General features: G+C 32.0%; 1 protein-coding gene across 1 annotated transcript in view; it reads right to left on the minus strand.

The window, feature by feature from the left end:
- The window catches only part of LOC134855504 (uncharacterized), a 177384-nt gene extending 160164 nt beyond the window's left edge, over positions 1–17220 (minus strand). Inside the window, exons 1-2 of the mRNA XM_063872044.1 lie at positions 16929–17220; positions 16426–16538 (exon numbers count right to left, since the gene is read on the minus strand). Of these exons, the coding sequence (XP_063728114.1) occupies positions 16426–16538; positions 16929–17037 (222 nt within the window). The 5' untranslated portion in view covers positions 17038–17220. The remainder of the gene's footprint in view (positions 1–16425; positions 16539–16928) is intronic.
- Between the last annotated feature and the right edge of the window lie 317 nt (positions 17221–17537).

The raw sequence follows: 17537 nt of genomic DNA on the forward strand, positions 1-17537 counted from the left end.
TTATATTTTCTTTCGAAACTCTGAATTTCGCTGCGCAAAAGTTTGATGATGGGGGATTTTTTAGTCTCTGGGCCTTCTTTAATTTCAAATTGGCTGTAACGGCGTTCAAATAGTGTTCAACTGAGTATTCAGGGTCGTTCCAGAGATTTAATTTGATGAGATGTATGATCCAGCCATAATATATAGATTCATTGTCGTTTGAAATGATTTTGCAGTTTTGAGTGTAAAATGACTTCGACCTATTTCATGTTGCTCTAGGTAGTTTTGTAATGGACTTTCATATATCTTTTTTTTTCTGTTTGGGAGCCTAGATTTTGTAGTGTGTACCAAGTTTGTCTGTTTCGACTTCGTGACGTGTATTTTGGTTTCATGAGGAGTTTTGATCGAGTTGGTTGATGTCTTGGTTGGTAGGGTAAAGGTTCGAAAACATCGGGTTGAAAAGATCATCTGGCTGTTCAATGTTGTTTCATTGATGTTTTTTGTTGATTGAGGTTATGTTATTTTTGCTGATTTTGATGAAAGTATTCTTCAATTTCTGAATATTATAGTTGACTTCTTTTGAATGATTCTTTATACTGATAGTTTCTATTTTAGTTCGATTCATTGTTTCTCTTCAAATCACATCCTGAGTAATTGTTTCTATTTTCACTATTGTGACTATTTAATCAACTATATCGATTTTCTGAATTGTAATTTTTTCTAAATGGGGATCTTCCTGGAGAGCTATGTTTTTAAGGTGGTTGTGTACTGTTATAGGAACTTGGGAGTCCTTTTCCAGAGCTATTATTACTTTGGTTACTCTTATTGGGTAAGTTCTGATCTTTTTACATGTATTGGTAAGGTTCGTCTGTCTGTTTATCCTTCAGTCTTTATCTGCTTTTGGCTGCACACTGTGTCCTTATCCTCGGCAGTAATTACACAATATCCCAAATGAGGGTTTTTTATTTAAACTTGGGCTCTCTTGATATAAATTTGGGTAATTTTTCTGCTATTTCAAAATCTGAATTGATTAAATTATTTATTTGTGAAGTAGAAGTTTGTATATTAGAGACATTTTGTAATTATAGGTTTTCTGTTTCTTCTAAATTCCTTGTAATTTATGCTTGGCCTAATTTGTCTACGTTTTTGCGAAAATCTTCATCTGGTTCTCGAATGGATGATGGTTGTGATTCTTTTTTCTTCATTGATATTATTTCAAATTGGCGTTAAAGTCATCAAGAGAACTTCCGTCAATTTTTCGTTTTAAAAATCAAGTGTATTTAGAGATTATTTTTTGTTTATATTTTCATTCGAAACTCTGAAATTCGCTGCGCACAAATTTGATGATTGGGGATTTTCTAGGCTCTGCGCCTTCTTTAATTTTAAATTGGCTGTAACGGCGTTCAAATAGTGTTCAACTGAGTATTCAGGGTCGTTCCAGAGAATCATTTTGATGAGATGTATGATCCAGCCATAATACATGGATTCATTGTCGTTTGAAGTGATTTTGCAGTTTTGAGTGTTTGTATGAAATTTGTAAAATGGGTTCGGCCTTTTTTCATGTTGTTCTAGGTAGTTTTGTTCAACTAAAAAAAGCGATGTAATTGTGAAAAAAGGTAACCAAATAAATGATAAATTGGATAGTGCTAAATTTTAATTCTTGCTGACAATGTGGTATTACCGGGATCGATTTATCAAATTGACCAAGCTTGTTTAACCTTAATTGCTTAATCCTAAAAATTAACTACGTTTTGTGATTTATACTTTCATCATTGCAGTTCCCTCTTTTTGAACGCCACTTTCAACCAAAAAAGCGATGTGATTGTGAAAAAAGATAACCAAATAAATGTAAATTGAGCAAGCATGTTTAACCTTAGCTGCTTGGGGTAGTTTGTTTTGAAGGCTATTAAATTGATCTGAATTAAAATACATACTCTACAATAACTTGACATTTGTCAAAGTACCATGTCGTTTACTGTTAAATAAATAATTATGTTCAAACAAACTTTGGTAATTATGCGCATCTCGCTACTTATACGATTGGCTCTATAAAAGATTGGTGCGTTAAAACAACTTGATCAATTTTCGCAAATGAAGGTTTAGAAAATAGCTCAAACTCTGTAAAACACTGCAGCAAACGATGGAAGAAAATTTTTCCATCAATTTCAAATCCGGCTTTTCATGTTTAGTTACTTACCCGCATCTGAGTTAAAAATCGATCATAACGGTTTATTATTTTTGTAACATCAGTTTTTGATTAAAATTGGCAATGGAAATTTCTTTCAAGTATTTATTTAATGATTTTACTCTCGACATGAGTGTTGGGGTTTTTAAAACAAAATTTAAAAAATTAGTCGACTTTTCTTAGGTCGACAAAATTGATTTTCTGTGTGGTCCCCATTTTTTGAAATTGTTGTTTATTGAGCATATTGACCAAAAAACTAAAAAAACGATCCGCCTCAATAACTAATATGTTTAGGAAACCTCATAGAAAAACTTAAACAATTTTTTTTGATTTTTTTTTCTGGAAAATTTAAGAGAAACTTTAAGCAAAAAATGATGTCTTAAAAAAACAAAGGGGGTCCCTTTGGGTCGTGGGGTGTCGAATCCCTGTCTGTTCCGACTGAAATCCGATAGTGCAAGTCCCAACAAAACAAAAATTAAATGATCAAGTGTTTTTAACAAATTAGCGTTCGTGATGATTGAACTACTTTTTATAATAATTCTTGAATGAAATCCATGAAAATTAAATCAATCATTTATAATCTTTTATTGGAAAACGATTGCTCAAACTAAATTTTTCTTACCCTTAAATCTCTAACGAGTTTTTTTTCGTCGGTAAGTAGAAAAACAAGACTGCCCATTTTATGTTCCGACAGCCCTTTAAGGTCCGGAAAAGTATTTTCAGCAAATTTCATGATAACTGATTGAGTTTGGTTTTGTTTTCATTGCAAAATAGAACTCTTATATTGCCCAACTTAGAATTGTGAAAGATGACTTGAAAAAGGTCAAAAAACGAGACTTGAAAAAGGTCATCAGCCGCAATCACATAGTTTGACAAAAGTTAAATTAGACAACGTTTAGATTTTCACAAAAAAATGTTAATGAGGGTTTCAAGAAGGTGCTTAGTTTATGTCGTCTGTTTGATCTCAGTTTTGTTCAGGAGGGTTATTGTCGGGAGATTTCTTCTGATAGTAATCAGAGTGAACGGGGGTTTTGTTTTCTTTTTCTAATTTTAGCATGTTGAATATTAGTGTTTTATCTGTGTCACTGTCCCTGTCAAAGCTTTCACAATTTACGTGGTATGCTTGGAGTTTTGGGCTTCCATTATTATCGATTCCTGGTATCTGGTCTCGTTTCGCTAGTGGATTGTCTTTGATATATCTGTCGGTGATATTTTGGTGTACTACTTCTGTAAATTTGAGCTTGTCTATTTGGAAATTGTGAAATACTTTTGTGGTTATTAAGAATAATTTCTGTTTCATCCTTTTTGGTAACTACCACTTCTACTTCTGTAATTATTTGAATTTTCGTTTGATCAATATTAATAGTTTCTGTAATTTGAGTTACTATTAGGATGACTTCTTTATCTGTTATTTGAGTAGTTTTTGTTTCGTTTCTTGAAAAACTCTAGTACGACATTTATCATTTGAACATTTTCTATAGCAATTATTTGAGAATGTGGGATGTCAATTTTAGTTAGAATAATCGCTTCATTTTGAATTAAATCTTGAGTAGTTGTTCCTTCTTTGACTGTCATGACTATTTGAGCGACTATAATTATTTTGTGAATTTTAGTTAGGTTTTCTTCTATATCAGGTCTTCCTGGAGAGCTTTTGTTACAAGTTGGTTGTGTTCTATTATAGGTACTCGGGAACCCTTTTCAAAACTATTGTTGATTATTTTGGTTATTGTTGGCTGTTTGATTATTTTTATTGGTTAACTTTTGATCTTTTTACATGCATTGGTAATAGTGGTTCATCTGATTTTTCCTTTTGATTTATCTGCATTCGACTGCACACTGTTTTTTAAATGAGGGATATAATTTTAAACGTTGGTTCTTAATCATGTAGTTGGGTTGTTTTGTTTTCTTCTAGTTCCTTATCTGAATTGTGAACTATTTATTTGTGAAAAAGATGTTTGAATATCGGAGACATTTTGTAATTTTAAGTTTTACTGTTTGTTTTTACTTCATTCTGAGTTTTGCATGGTCTAATTTATTGAAGGTTTTGCAAAAATTGATATCTGGTTTACGAATGGATGATGGTTGTGATTCTTTTTTTTCCATATGGCTGTTTTTTTTTCTTTTGAAGTCTTTTTTCGTGTTTTTCTCCTTAATCTTTTATATCCTATCGTTTATCTGTGTGGTGTTATTACAAGGTCGCATCTTTTGTTTTAAACTAAACAATTATGTAATACGATTGTTTGTTTGTTACCTAGGTTATCTCTTGACAATGTTTAAGACGATGGATGCAATACTTTGGTTTAGAGGTTTTTAACTTCTTAAACTGTTAGCTCTTACCCGTTTTGTGCGGTTATCTTAACTTGGGCCATAGATTGTCGAGAGTTGACGGGTTGGGAGAGAAAAGTATATCAATTCGTGAATATGATTTTTCACTTTCTCGAGACTAAGTTCTATATGTGATTTGTGATCGAGGGTTGGAGAATAGTAAATCAAGGTTCAGGTATGATTAGAACGCAAGTAGATCGTCAGATACTATTTTATGACGTACTGAGTTAACTGTTTTAGCCTGGGATCTAAGAGGAAGGGCTCAAGTGAAGGATGAGCAACCGAAGCTCTTCACTGTTTATCTTAATTAGAATGGTTGTTTTTTTTTTTAAATTTTTTATTTTAGTCCTGGGTCGTTGATAAGGGTTGAATAGTGAGTCGACGTTTGATGTCGTTGGACACCAAAGAAATATGAGAGGGAGAGAACAAAATTGTTCTATTTAACCGAAGGAAGAATTGATCAGAATTTAAAGAAATTTAATTTAATTTACTTTAAAGGTCCAAGGGAAGCTTGATGATCTGTTATTTAAATTAAGATAATTTAAGTGAAAAAAAAGACCTTGATAAGTTTAAAGATAAAAGTTTATGTTGAAAAAGTTTTCAGGTTAGAGTTTAGGTGATGTTAGTTTTTTGAATATTTCTGTTATTTTTAGGTGATGAAGCTTGAATGAAGAATTGATGAATATTGATTAATAAAACTAACATTTTATTTTTATACTAACTAACTTTTGTAATTTTTATTCTATAAATATTTTCATTTGAAAATTTTTTGACTGAAGATTTTGGGGGTAAACGACTTGTGTTGTTTTCATCAGTCGTTATTGTATAGATAGTAGGTTTAGCACCATTAAAGTAACTGAAGGATTTCTTCAATTTTCACGTCAGTAAATTAAAAATTAAATTTTGTGCTAAAAGGATTCTAAATACATAAGTGTGTTCTGGTTTCCGTCGTACTATCATGAAGTCAATCGGTAGATTTCTTCATAATCGTAGATTGTGCCTTGTCCGTGGTCTTCTCGCAATACCGGGTTTTTCTCGTATTGTTGGGAAAATTGGCGGATATCGATTGAGTCGTAGAGACATTTCTAGTAAACTGACTTTTTCATGTTTTGTTTTTTCAATTTTGCAATTGTCTAGTTCTAAAATCTATTTTTTCTATCTTAATATGCAACCATCTTTTGACGACTCGGGTAAAAAATTAAATCTCAATAAGACCCTAGTGTGTGATAGGGACATATGCAGAGTTGGGGACTAGAATTGACCCATCCAAAATTGAGGGACTATAAGTGACGTATCTATCATACTGGGTTACCTAGAGAGTCAATTGCGGAGTTGGACTGAGGCGTGAAGTTTTTCGGATAACACCTTGTCAGAAACTGGCGAGTCTCGTTCATAGAACCACCGTAGTGAAAATGATCCATGACTTCAAATATAATCCAGCTTTTAAAGGTAAAATACGTTTTGTGATTTAAACTGTTTTCATTCCAGTGTCAACTTTCAACATCATTTTCAACTAAAAAAATCAATGTGATTGTTTCAAAAAAGGTAACCAAATGATTGATGAATTGGATAGTGTTAGTTTTTCAATTGCTGACAGTGTGGTTTTGCCGGGATCAAATTCTCAAATTAGTTTTGAATGCTATCAAATTGATCTCAGAATTAAAATCCATAATAAAAATAGCTTGACATTTGTCAAATCATTATGCCGTTTATGTTAATTTAAATAATTATGTCCGAATAAATTTTGGTAATCATGCGCATCTGGCTAATTATACATTGGCTCTATAGAAGTTTGGTGCGTTCAAATAACTTCATCAAGTTTTGAAAACAAAGGTTTAGAAAATAGCCAAAACTCTGTAAAACACTTTAGCAAACGATGAAAGAAAAATTTTCAACCTTTTTCAAGGTGGGTGTTTGTTGTTTAATTATTTATTCGCAAGGGCTAAAAAATTTCAAAAAGTTTATCGAATTTTTTTAGGGCAACCAAATTGATTTTTTGTGTTCTTCAAATCACTGTAAAGACCCTATTTTGACCAATTATTCCACGCCAAAAAAAAATTCTACGCCAATTTTTTGACCAAAAAAAACGCTCCGCCTCAAAAATTAGTATTTTATAGAAAAAGGAGTTTTTTTTTCGAAATTTTTTTCTGGAAAATTTACGAGAAACTTTAAGGCCAGTTCGAGAAAAAATGGATGGCTCATAACAATTCAAATGGTCACCCTTTGGGTCAACAGGCCCCCCATCAAAAACCAATAATGCAAGTTCCACTAAAAATACTTCAAATGATACTTTAAACAATATAGCGTTTGTGAAGAACTAATTAATTTCTATAGTGAAAAACGATAGCTCAGACTAAACTTTTCTTACCCTTTTGTCTCCAACGAGCGGAAACTTCATTTTTTTGTTGAAAAATAGAAAAACAAGACTGCCCATTGCATGTTCAGACGGCTTTTTTTAAAGTCCGGAAAACTTGATGACAATTGATGGAAGTTGATTTTGTTTTATGCGAAACTTATTACTCTTTACTTCACTTAGAGTGTTGAAAGATTACTTAAAAAATGTTAAAAAGAAACGAAAAGGTTTTTATTCACACTCAAACTTATTTTTTGAGAAAATCGAGTTTGGATAACGGTTAAAATTTTACAAAAAACGTTCATAAGATTTTTAAGATGTGCTATTGACTAGATTTTGTTTTCATAGGTTGTGGTTTTCGATAAAATGAGGTGTATACGTTATATTGTTTGTTTGATCTGTATTTGTTCCGGAGAGTTACTGTCGGTTTATTTGTTCTGATACTAATCAGAACGAATGGAGGTTTCGGATTTTTTTCTGAGTTTGTTGAAAATTAGCGTTGTATTTGATTCACTCTCATCGTCAGCGCCTTCACTTTGTACGTGGTTTAATTGGAGTTCTGAGTTACTGTTGTTCTCGATTTCTGGTATCTGGTTTTGTTTCAACAGTGGATTGTACTTGATTCATCAGTCAGTGATGTTTTTGCGTATCACTTCTGTATTTTTGAGCTTTTATAATTAGATATTGTGAAAAACTTCTGTGGTTATTGAGATTAATTTCTGTATGATCTATTTTGGCAACCAATATTTCTACTTCTATGATTATTTGAAGTTTCACGTGATGGATTTTTATATTTTCTATAGTTTGAGTTTTTATAAGAATGATTTCAATATCTGTTATTTGGGTAATTTCTTGAAAAATTCTAGTACGATCGTTTGAATAATATCTACTGCGATTATTTGAGTATAAGCGATTTCTATTTTAGTTCGAGTAACTGCTTCTGGCTAAATTGCATCCTGAGTAACTGTTTCTGTTTTCACTGTTGTGATTCTTTAAGCAACTATGTCGATTTTTGGAATTGTAATTTCTTCTGCATGAGGATTTTCCTGGAGAGCTATTATTAAAAGGTGATTGTTTTCTGTTATAGAAACTTGGGAGTATTTTTCCAGAGCGATTGTTACTTTGGTTACTTTTATTGAGTATGTTCTGATCTTTTTACATGTATTGGTAAGGGCCGTCTGTCTGAATTAACTTTTATTTTTTATGTGCTTTCGGCTGCACACTGTGTCCATATCCTCGGCAGTTTTTACGAATATGCCTAAATGAGTTTTTTTTTAATTTGAAACTTGGGCTCTTTTGATATAAATTTCGGTAACTTTACTGCTAGTTCAATGTCTGAATTGCTTAAATTATTCATTTGTGAAGTAGAAGTTTGTATATTAGAGACATTTTTTAATTTTAGGTTTTCTGTTTCTTCTATTTTCATTGTAATATATGCTTTGCCCATTTGTCTATGTTTTTGCAAAAATCTTTATCTGGTTTCCGAATGGAAGATGGTTGTGATTCTTTTTTCTTCCTTGATATTTTTTCAAATTAGGGCGTCAAAGTCATGAAAAGAACTTCCATCACTTTTGTGTTTTAATAATCAAGTGTATTTAGAGAGTATGCTTTTCGTACTAGAGTTTGAGTTTTTACAACGAATTTGTTTATAGTTTCACTCGGAATTCTGAACTTCTTTTGAATGATTCACTTTACTGATAGTTTTTCTTTTGTTGAAAACGGAAAACTTTCAGTGCGTTCTGGTTGAGTGTTTCTTTTATCGTGAAAACTTATTATTTGTTGATTAGTTTTTCTAGGTATTTGCTGATCAATTTCAAGCTCTTGTTTGTGTTGTTCAGAGGGGTCGTGCTATTGGGTGATTAATTTTTTTTCTTTTTAATTGCTCCATAGTACCACAGTAATGAAAATATTCCACAGTAGTACCACAGTAGTGACTTCAAACTCAAACCAGGTCCTAAAAATTAACTACGTTTTGTGATTTATACTTTCATCATTGCAGTTCCCTCTTTTTGAACGCCACTTTTAACTAAAAAAGCGATGTGATTGTGAAAAAAGGTAACCAAATAAATGTAAATTGAGCAAGCATGTTTAACCTTAGCTGCTTGGGGTAGTTTGTTTTGAAGGCTGTCAAATTGATCTGAATTAAAATCCATACTATACAAATAACTTGATATTTATCAAAGTATTAAGTCGTTTACTGTTAAATAGATAATTATGTTCAAACAAACTTTGTTAATCATGCGCATCTCGCTACTTATACAATTGGCTCTATAAAAGATTGGTGCGTTAAAACAACTCGATCAAATTTCGCAAACGAAGGTTTAGAAAATAATCCAAACTCTGTAAAACACTGCAGCAAACGATGGAAGACAATTTTTCCATCAATTTCAATGCCGGCGTTTCTTGTTTAGTTACCTACACGCATCTGAGTTAAATAAGCAATCACAACGGAATCTTATTTTTTAGGACATCAATTTTTGATTAAAAAAACAAGAGAAAACACATTGAAGCGTTAATTAATGATTTTACTCTCGACATAAGTGTTGGGGTTTTGAAAAAAAAAATTAAAAAAATATTCGACTTTTCTTATGTCGACAAAGCTGATTTTCTGCGATCTCGTAAAAATCCTATTTTGAGAAATTTTTCTGCACCGGCGTAAAAAAACAGGTCAAATGAGATTTTTTAGTCAGTTTTTTGAGCATGTTGACCAAAAAACCAAATAACGCTCCGCCTCAAAAATTAGTTTGTTTAGAAAAACTTATAGAAAAACTTTAACAACGTTTTTTTAAAATTTCTTTCTGGATAAATTAAGAGAAACTCTAAGGACAGTCGGCAAAAAATGATGTCTAAAGAAAACAAAGGGGACCCTTTGGGTCAATGGGGTGTCGAATCCCTGACTGCTTCCCCTTAAATCCGATAATACAAGTCCCAACAAAACAATTTCAAATGATCAAGGATACTTTTAACAATAAAGCGTTCGTGACGATTGAACTACTTTCTATAATAATTCTTGAATGAAGTCAATGAGATTTTTATCAATCAATTATAGTCTTTTTTTTGAAAAACGATCGCACAAACAAAATTTTCCTTACACTTTTACATCCAACGAGCAAAAATTTTAGTTTTTTCTGCGACAAGTAGAAAAACAAGACTGTCCATGACCATCTATTAATTTCGTATTGATGATTTCTAATAACGACTTGTATGAGCCGACCGATTGTTCGTCTATTTGCATTTGGTTGTATGCACTGTTCATGTCGGCAGTAGTAAAAATTCTTCCGTTTTTTTGCGAGTATTAGTTGTATTGGTTCTATGGGCCAATTAAATTTAGACTTATCAGTTGGGGAATTGAGATATCTTGCATCTAGGACAATTTTTAGTGATTCGACTTTAGCGAGATTGATGAAAACTTTTCCTATTGGTTGTTCTTCTTTTTTTACTGGTGATATGATTTCTTTTTGTTCGAGAACGTCTAGTAGTCTTTTTACTTTAACTTGTAAATGGATTGGTTCTTTACTTTCTCTTTGCTTTTGAAAACTGCGTCTGTTTCAAGAGGAAGGTGTAATGGTGAATGTATTTTTCCAAAGTCAAAATAAGTTGTAGCGTAGACTTTTGGATATTTCAATAATAATTCTGCTAATTGATCAATTTCTTTTTGATTAATTTGTGATTATTGAAAGTTGAACATTAAGAGAAATTTTTTTTGTTCATTTGTATGTTTGAGATTTGAAATGTGGGTTTTTAAATAATGTGTTTTTGTGAATAATCTGTGTTTCCTTTAGATTCATTTGAATTCTTTTTAATAAATAGTTCTTCATTAGGAATAGTTGATTGGCAAAAATCTATTAGCTTCAAAATAATATTTATTCTAAAGGCTCTTTCTTCTGTCGGTTGAAATGTTGCATTTGTTTGGTAATATCCTGGAAGTCCTAAAGTTAAGGTGATTTTGTATGGTGAATTGTTGTATACATGTAGAGATGTTTCATCTTAGTTTGTAACCTTTGCATACTTAAAGGTTAATTTTGTTACTATAAAATATGATGAATTGGTATAAATTCAAGGTCGGACATAAATAAACTTTTTTTGTTTTGATCATTTTTATTTTGATGTACTTGATTTATAGAGAAGTTATTGAAAGTGGTTTCAAGTGTTTGCGTTGTTGATTTTATATGGGGTAGATTTTTGAGAAAAATGGGTGTTGCTTATTGAGTTTTTTGAAAATGTTAGAGATGTTTTATTTCTTTTTGATTAATTGTCCTTTATATATAATTTGCTATTCAAGATGTTGATAGTTGGGAATCATTTTGTAATAAATGGTATTCCAACCTTATGTGAAACATTTCTTTACAGAAATTATTTAAAAGTTTATTTTGTTCCATTGCTCGAATTGGAACAAGGTATAATTGAATTTTTCCATTGTTTGTAAGACTTGATTCTGGTGCTGTGGCTAGTTTACTTGAAGTTTTAGAAGGGAAAAGTTTTGATGTAGGTTTTGAATTTCACTCCAAGTGGGAAGGCTTATAATTTTTGATTCTGCTCTTGACTCAATTAAAAAATCAATTTTAAGATCTGGTGATTGAAAGTTTCATTTTTTAGGCTTTTTAATAGGGGTGGGATTGTCCAAGTTTTTTTTCTTTGGTTGTTGTTTTCAATTTCTGGTATTTTGAGTTATAATGTTGAGTTTTGAACTTTACTTTTCACCTTCGTCGTCTTTAGTTCCATAATGTATGTGTTTTAACTATAATTCCGATTTTTCTGAGTTGTCAATACCGGAAAGGTCTGGATGTGTTTTTTCTGTTGATTTTATTTCCTTAATTCGTCTCTGATGCTTTGGTGTACTACTTCTCCTGTTTTGAATTTGTGAATTTGAATATTGGGTTTTGATTTTATGTGGTAACTGAGAATAGTTTCTCTGTCTGTTTGGACAGTTGTTTTTTCGGTTCCCAGAATTATCACGGGATCAATTTTTGTTATCGTTGTAATATGGTCTGTTGTTAGAGTAATTCGGTGATCTATTCATCGAATGTTTTTAGTTTCTTTTGTTTGAATAATTTTGATTTCGATTGTATGATCAATTTCCTGAACGATCCTTAGAATAGTTTTGTTTCGAGAGTTTGAATCAGAACGTTTTCTATTGTTATTTGAGTAATCACTTCTTTTTGAGTTTGATCTTGAATAATTATTTCGATACCGATTATTCTGACTCTTCGATCTGCTACATCTGTTTTGTGAATAATTGTGTGAAATTCTTCTGTCTGGGACCTTCCGCGAAGGTATTTTGATATGGAGACTTCGGTCTATATTTTTTGTAGCATCCTGGAAGCGGTTTTCCTGAGCTGTTGTTACTTTGAACGTTTTTTTTTGCTAGATTTTGATCTTTTTTCATGTTATGCTAAACAATTTATTTGGTTCTCTGTGTTTTTGCGGTTTTTTTAGTTTTCTTGTTGTTTTTTTGTTTGCATTCAGCAAAGCTATGTCCATATCTACGACAATAATTGCACCAATTTTTGAATCGTGTTTCACCTTTGAAATTTGGATTCTTTTCTGAAATGTTTAGTATATGGGTAATTTTTTCTGCTAATTTATTATCAGAGTCTTAGATTTTATTAAACTGTGAAGTTGATGTTTGGATGTTGTTAGCATTTTGCAGTTTCAAGTTTTCTATTTATTTTAATTTCTTAGTGACTTCAGCTTGTTGTAGTTTGTCTAATAGTTTTCGAAAATTTATGTCGGGTTCTCGGATTGATGATGGAAATAAAGCTCTCTTTTTTTATGCAATTTTTTGTAATTCTGGCGATGGAGTCATCATTAATATTTCAGTCATATTGCGATACTTATTCGATACTTATTGCGAGCTATTTTTTTTGTTTCCTTAGGGAGTCTACGGATTTCGTTGCATAGTTTTCTTTGGTGTTGTTTGTTTGTTCGGAGTCAAGCATTGTTGCAAAATATTTTATGAAAAATTTCCAATATGTTTTAATTTCTAAAGGTAAATCTGAAAACCATTTTTGAGCTGCACCATTAAGTGTGGTTCGGATTTAAACTGTACGTCTATATATCCATTTTTGTTAGAGTGGTGTAATTACTGGTTCTGGGACTATGTTTAATATTCAATTCGTTGTAACTGCATTCAGGTAGTCCTCTATTGAGTATGCCGGGTATGTTCCTGTGAATACCATGAGTGGCATCTTCAAAATATTGTGGCTGATTTTCTGTGAGTTGTTTATTTGTTGGATTTTCGTTTTGTTGAAAAGTGGATAATTTTCACAAAGTTTTGTTGTAGCCCTTTGTTGTCTCTTAAGAAAACTGGTTGATGAGTTGGTTGCGGTATCTGTTTATTGTAATTTTATTCTTATGATTGATTTCGATGACGTATGTAGGAACGGTTTGTTAATGCTCTATTTATTTTAATATTTGCAAAAAAATCATAATTGCGATTTGGAAAATTGTTTCTATTTGGTGGCTTTTTGTTTGTTCGTTGGTCGTGGCTTGGTTATTGGTCTATATGATTGATAGTACTTTTTGTGAAAATTATGGAACAACGGATGATTTACTATCGATGAAAGGTTGTTTGTGGAAATGGAGAACTTTTATTATATGGTGTTGTAAGTGTTGTTTGAACAAGAGAAAAACTCTGTGTTGTTGTAGCTATTATTTCAACTTTTAACTCATATCTAAATGTGATGAGGATTGGATATCCTGTTGTATTAAAGGTTTCTTGTGTACTTATAAAGTTGAGTTTAAACTACTATTTTCTGTTGTTTCGTTGAAAACTGTGTGATATTTTAAGGGTGTTGCATCAATAGTGAGTGGAGTAACTCCTAAACAATCTTTTCGTACAGAAAAACTGGCAATTGCGGCACTTGAAATATCAGTGGTGATATTAACGAATAAGAGATGAGACCATTCAGGGTGCCAAACAAAATCTGCTTGGTCTGCTAATTTAGTTTAATCGTCCTAAACTTGTGGTCAAAAAATCTTTCTTGATGTTGAAGTGAAATCTAATTCGTGAACAAACTAGTCTAGTCTGGACCATGCTAGAATTTTTCGTAGATCATTTGTTACATTTTGTGAGATTTCGTTATTAGTGAGCGTTTCACGGATTGTGTAAAAAAAAATTGTGAGAAAAGGTTAATGTCTTGCAAAAGTATTGCATATCGAGGTGAATCACCCCCCCCCCCACAAACACCCTTGAATATCGAGATGTTTGGGTCGGTGATTCGTCTAGTGTTTTTTTGTTCAAATATAGATATATAAGTATAAATAAAAGAGAAAACTTTGTTTGTAAAGATTTAATTTGCTCTTTGCGAAATTTGTTCTTGAATATTTGTTTATTTTTTTTTCGATAAATCCTGGGTCCTTGATAAGTGTTGGAGAGCGTTTGAGACCGTTAGACAGTTTTGGTTATGCACTGGGGAGAACAAAGTTGTTCTGATTGATTCAAGTGAGGCCTTGATGATCAAATCAACTGAAAGACATAATTTTTTAATTTAAGGTTTAATTTGAAGATCCAAGGAAAATCTTGATGATATGTTCTTGATGGAGAAATTAGATAATCAAATAGCAAGGCTAGGCCTTGATATAATATTTTTAAAAATAAAGTTTAATATGAAGAAAAATCATAGATTTATAGATTTGCCTTAGAGTTATGACTTAGATGGTGTTAGTTTAATTGTAGTTATGTTTTATAACTGTGATGTTAGAATAATTGTAGTTATGTTTCAAATGAGACAGCGAAGATGAAGAAAAAACAAGTTCTTGAGAAGGAAAAAATTCTTAATTATCTTAAAAAAAAATTGAAAATTTTAAAAATTCTTCACATACTAAGTTTTGTATTTTTTATTCAAGAAAGTTTCTACTTTATAAAAAGTTTTAACACTGAACTACTGCAGATTTTGCTGAAAGGAATGACTTGTGTAATTTTTATAGGTCGTTTTTTGTTTTATAATATAGTTAAGAAACACCATGAATTTTTGAAGAAAATCTACTGGGTGGAGGATTTTGAGGGATATACTTTTTGCTGTTTGTGTTGTTTTATCACGTATTGACTTGGTTCGTTGTTCAATCGATGTTCACGAACTGATCTGGTCCTTCGTTTAATAATTGGTATTTATCGTATTGTTTGAAATATTGGCGTAAATTAATTGAGACGTAAAGACATTTCTGTTAAGTTTTCTATTACATCTAACATTTTACAATTTCTCAATTTCGGCTTTATTTCTACTTCTATTTTGCTAAATCCAAGTTAATTAGTAGGTCTTTGATCGAAACCTATGTTCGCACCAGAGGTAGCCTTCTCATAGTTGAAGCCAGTTTAAGCCAGAGGTAGCTTTCTCATATCGTTATTTCAGATAAGGTACACTATCTGTTCGTTACGCTATCTTTTTTTTTCGTCCAGATAGACTCGTTCAACTTCTTGATCTAATATCAATCCTAATATTACTCTTATATCTCCTAGTCTCAATAGACTTAGCGTATACTGGTATTTGCGAGTTAGGTTTATGGAACTTGTCCAAAGGAGAACAACTGTCTTCTAAGATTTCTTCAAATTGTTCTGATGCTGAAACTACAAGAAATTTTAGCACTACAAACGATTGTCAGTGTTAAGTATGGAATATGATTGGTTAGTTAGTAATGTTTTATAGGAATATATTAATCAATTTTTTTATTGGTTATAAAAACTGGTTTAGAACTGGTACCAATACTGTCGATACAAATTGACCAACTCAAACCAATATGCATACACGATGAAGTATGTGACATTCCTGAACTCATCAGATATCAGTATAATGAAAAAAAATTGTCCGTTTTTCAGACATTAGAAAACAACTGTTTGTTTTTTTTTGTTTTACCCAATTCAAACATGAAAGTTCTGCAAATCTATTTATCGATTTTCCACCCAAAACTAAATAATAACAACAAAGTGGCAAATTGGTAAAGAACGGTAATCATTTTTTTTCCAGCATCAAGGAAAACGCTTTCAAGTTAAACTTTGCAGCAGACCCTAATTGAATAAAGATAGTTTCCTCTTGACAATTGACGATATAAAAGGTTCACTTAAAAAAACTAACAAGAAACGCTTTAGAAAAGTTTAACTTTCAAATCGAATATTAACAACAACTTGACCGACATGAATTATTCATCTGAAGAACATCATTATTCTGTGTTGATAAGTTTCATAGCGAATTTGGTAATGAGCAATGCCTGCATGATAAAGAAAGTTGCTCTGATTCAGAGAAATTTGACGATCACGTTTTGTTTAGCAAGTGCCCACGATTTTCATTTTTTTCTAAAAATTCGAATTTCTGATAATTAGGTCCATGTTTTAATCTAAGAAACAGACTAAATTAACTTCGAAAGTTTGAGCGGTCTGAAACAATTACAAAAAAAAAAACAAATTTCCGAGAATTATTGTGCGCAAGGGGTAGCTTTGCCAGACATAATGTATTGTCTCAAGGTCATCTGAAACTTCTGTCCTTAAACTCTAAAATACGCGCAGTGTTCTTTCGAATTATTTGCTCTATAATTTCTCTTTACGTTTCTTTTTATTAAAATAATTACTCGTTCAGTGGCCTCAACTCACCTTTCTGCAGAATGTGCTAAGTTTGGGGATGTAAAATGGACTGATGCTGAGACAGGGGGAGATGGCGACGACGATGAAGAGTGTGAAATGGAAGACAAATGGACGCTCTTGGTCTACAGAAAACAGAAGCAGCTCATGGTATGAAAGAAAATGGGGTCTAGTTTTTTAAACTTTCTAAACCTTTTCTTCCCAGTTCTTTCATGTGGGGGAAAAATCCAAAAAAACGCCAAACAGCGGTAAGCGGGTTAGTCGCCCTCGACTATCAGAATTTTTTAACAAGTCGAGTGAGGCTTTTTTTTCGTGAAGTTGAGTAGTTTGGAACTGACACCCTGATCAAACTACACTTAAAATGATATATGGTCTATATATGCATTAACATGGAACCATCTTTTGACGACCCAGGTAATAAATTTAGTCCCAATAAGATCCTAGTGTGTGTTGGTATACCCATCCAGAGTTGGGGACTATAAGGGAAGCAGGAAGCATCTATCATACTGGGTCACCTAGAGAGTCAACTGTGGGAGTGGACGGAGTCATGAAGTCATTCGGAATCCACCTGTTGGGAAACTGGGGAGTCTCGTCCATAAAACCACTGTAGTGAAATTGATCCATGACTTCAAATTTAATCCAGCTGTTGAAGGTAAACTACGTTTTGTGATTTAAACTGTTTTCATTCCAGTTCCCACTTTCAACGTCTTTTTCAACTAAAAAAAGCGATGTGAATGTTTCAAAAAAGGTAACCATGTGAATGATGAATTGAATAGTGCTAGATTTTAATACTTGCTGACAGTGTGGTTTTACTGGGATCAAAGTCTCAAATTGAGCAAGCAATTTCTAAGCTTAGCTGCTTAAACAAATTAGCTTTGAATGCTATCAATTTAATCTCACAATTAAAATCCATACTAAACAATGGCTTGACATTTGTCCAAGTACTATGCCGTTTACTGTTAAATTGAATAATTATGTCCAATTAATTTTTGGTAATCATGCGCATCTGGCAAGTTATACAGTTGGTTCCGTAAAAGTTCGGTGCGTTTAAATAACTTCGGTGCGCAAACGATGTAAGAAAAATTTTCAATATTTTCCAAGGCCGGCAATGGGTTAAAATTTTC

Source organism: Symsagittifera roscoffensis, chromosome 10 (assembly GCF_963678635.1).
Source record: "Symsagittifera roscoffensis chromosome 10, txSymRosc1.1, whole genome shotgun sequence".
NCBI lineage: Eukaryota > Metazoa > Xenacoelomorpha > Acoela > Convolutidae > Symsagittifera > Symsagittifera roscoffensis.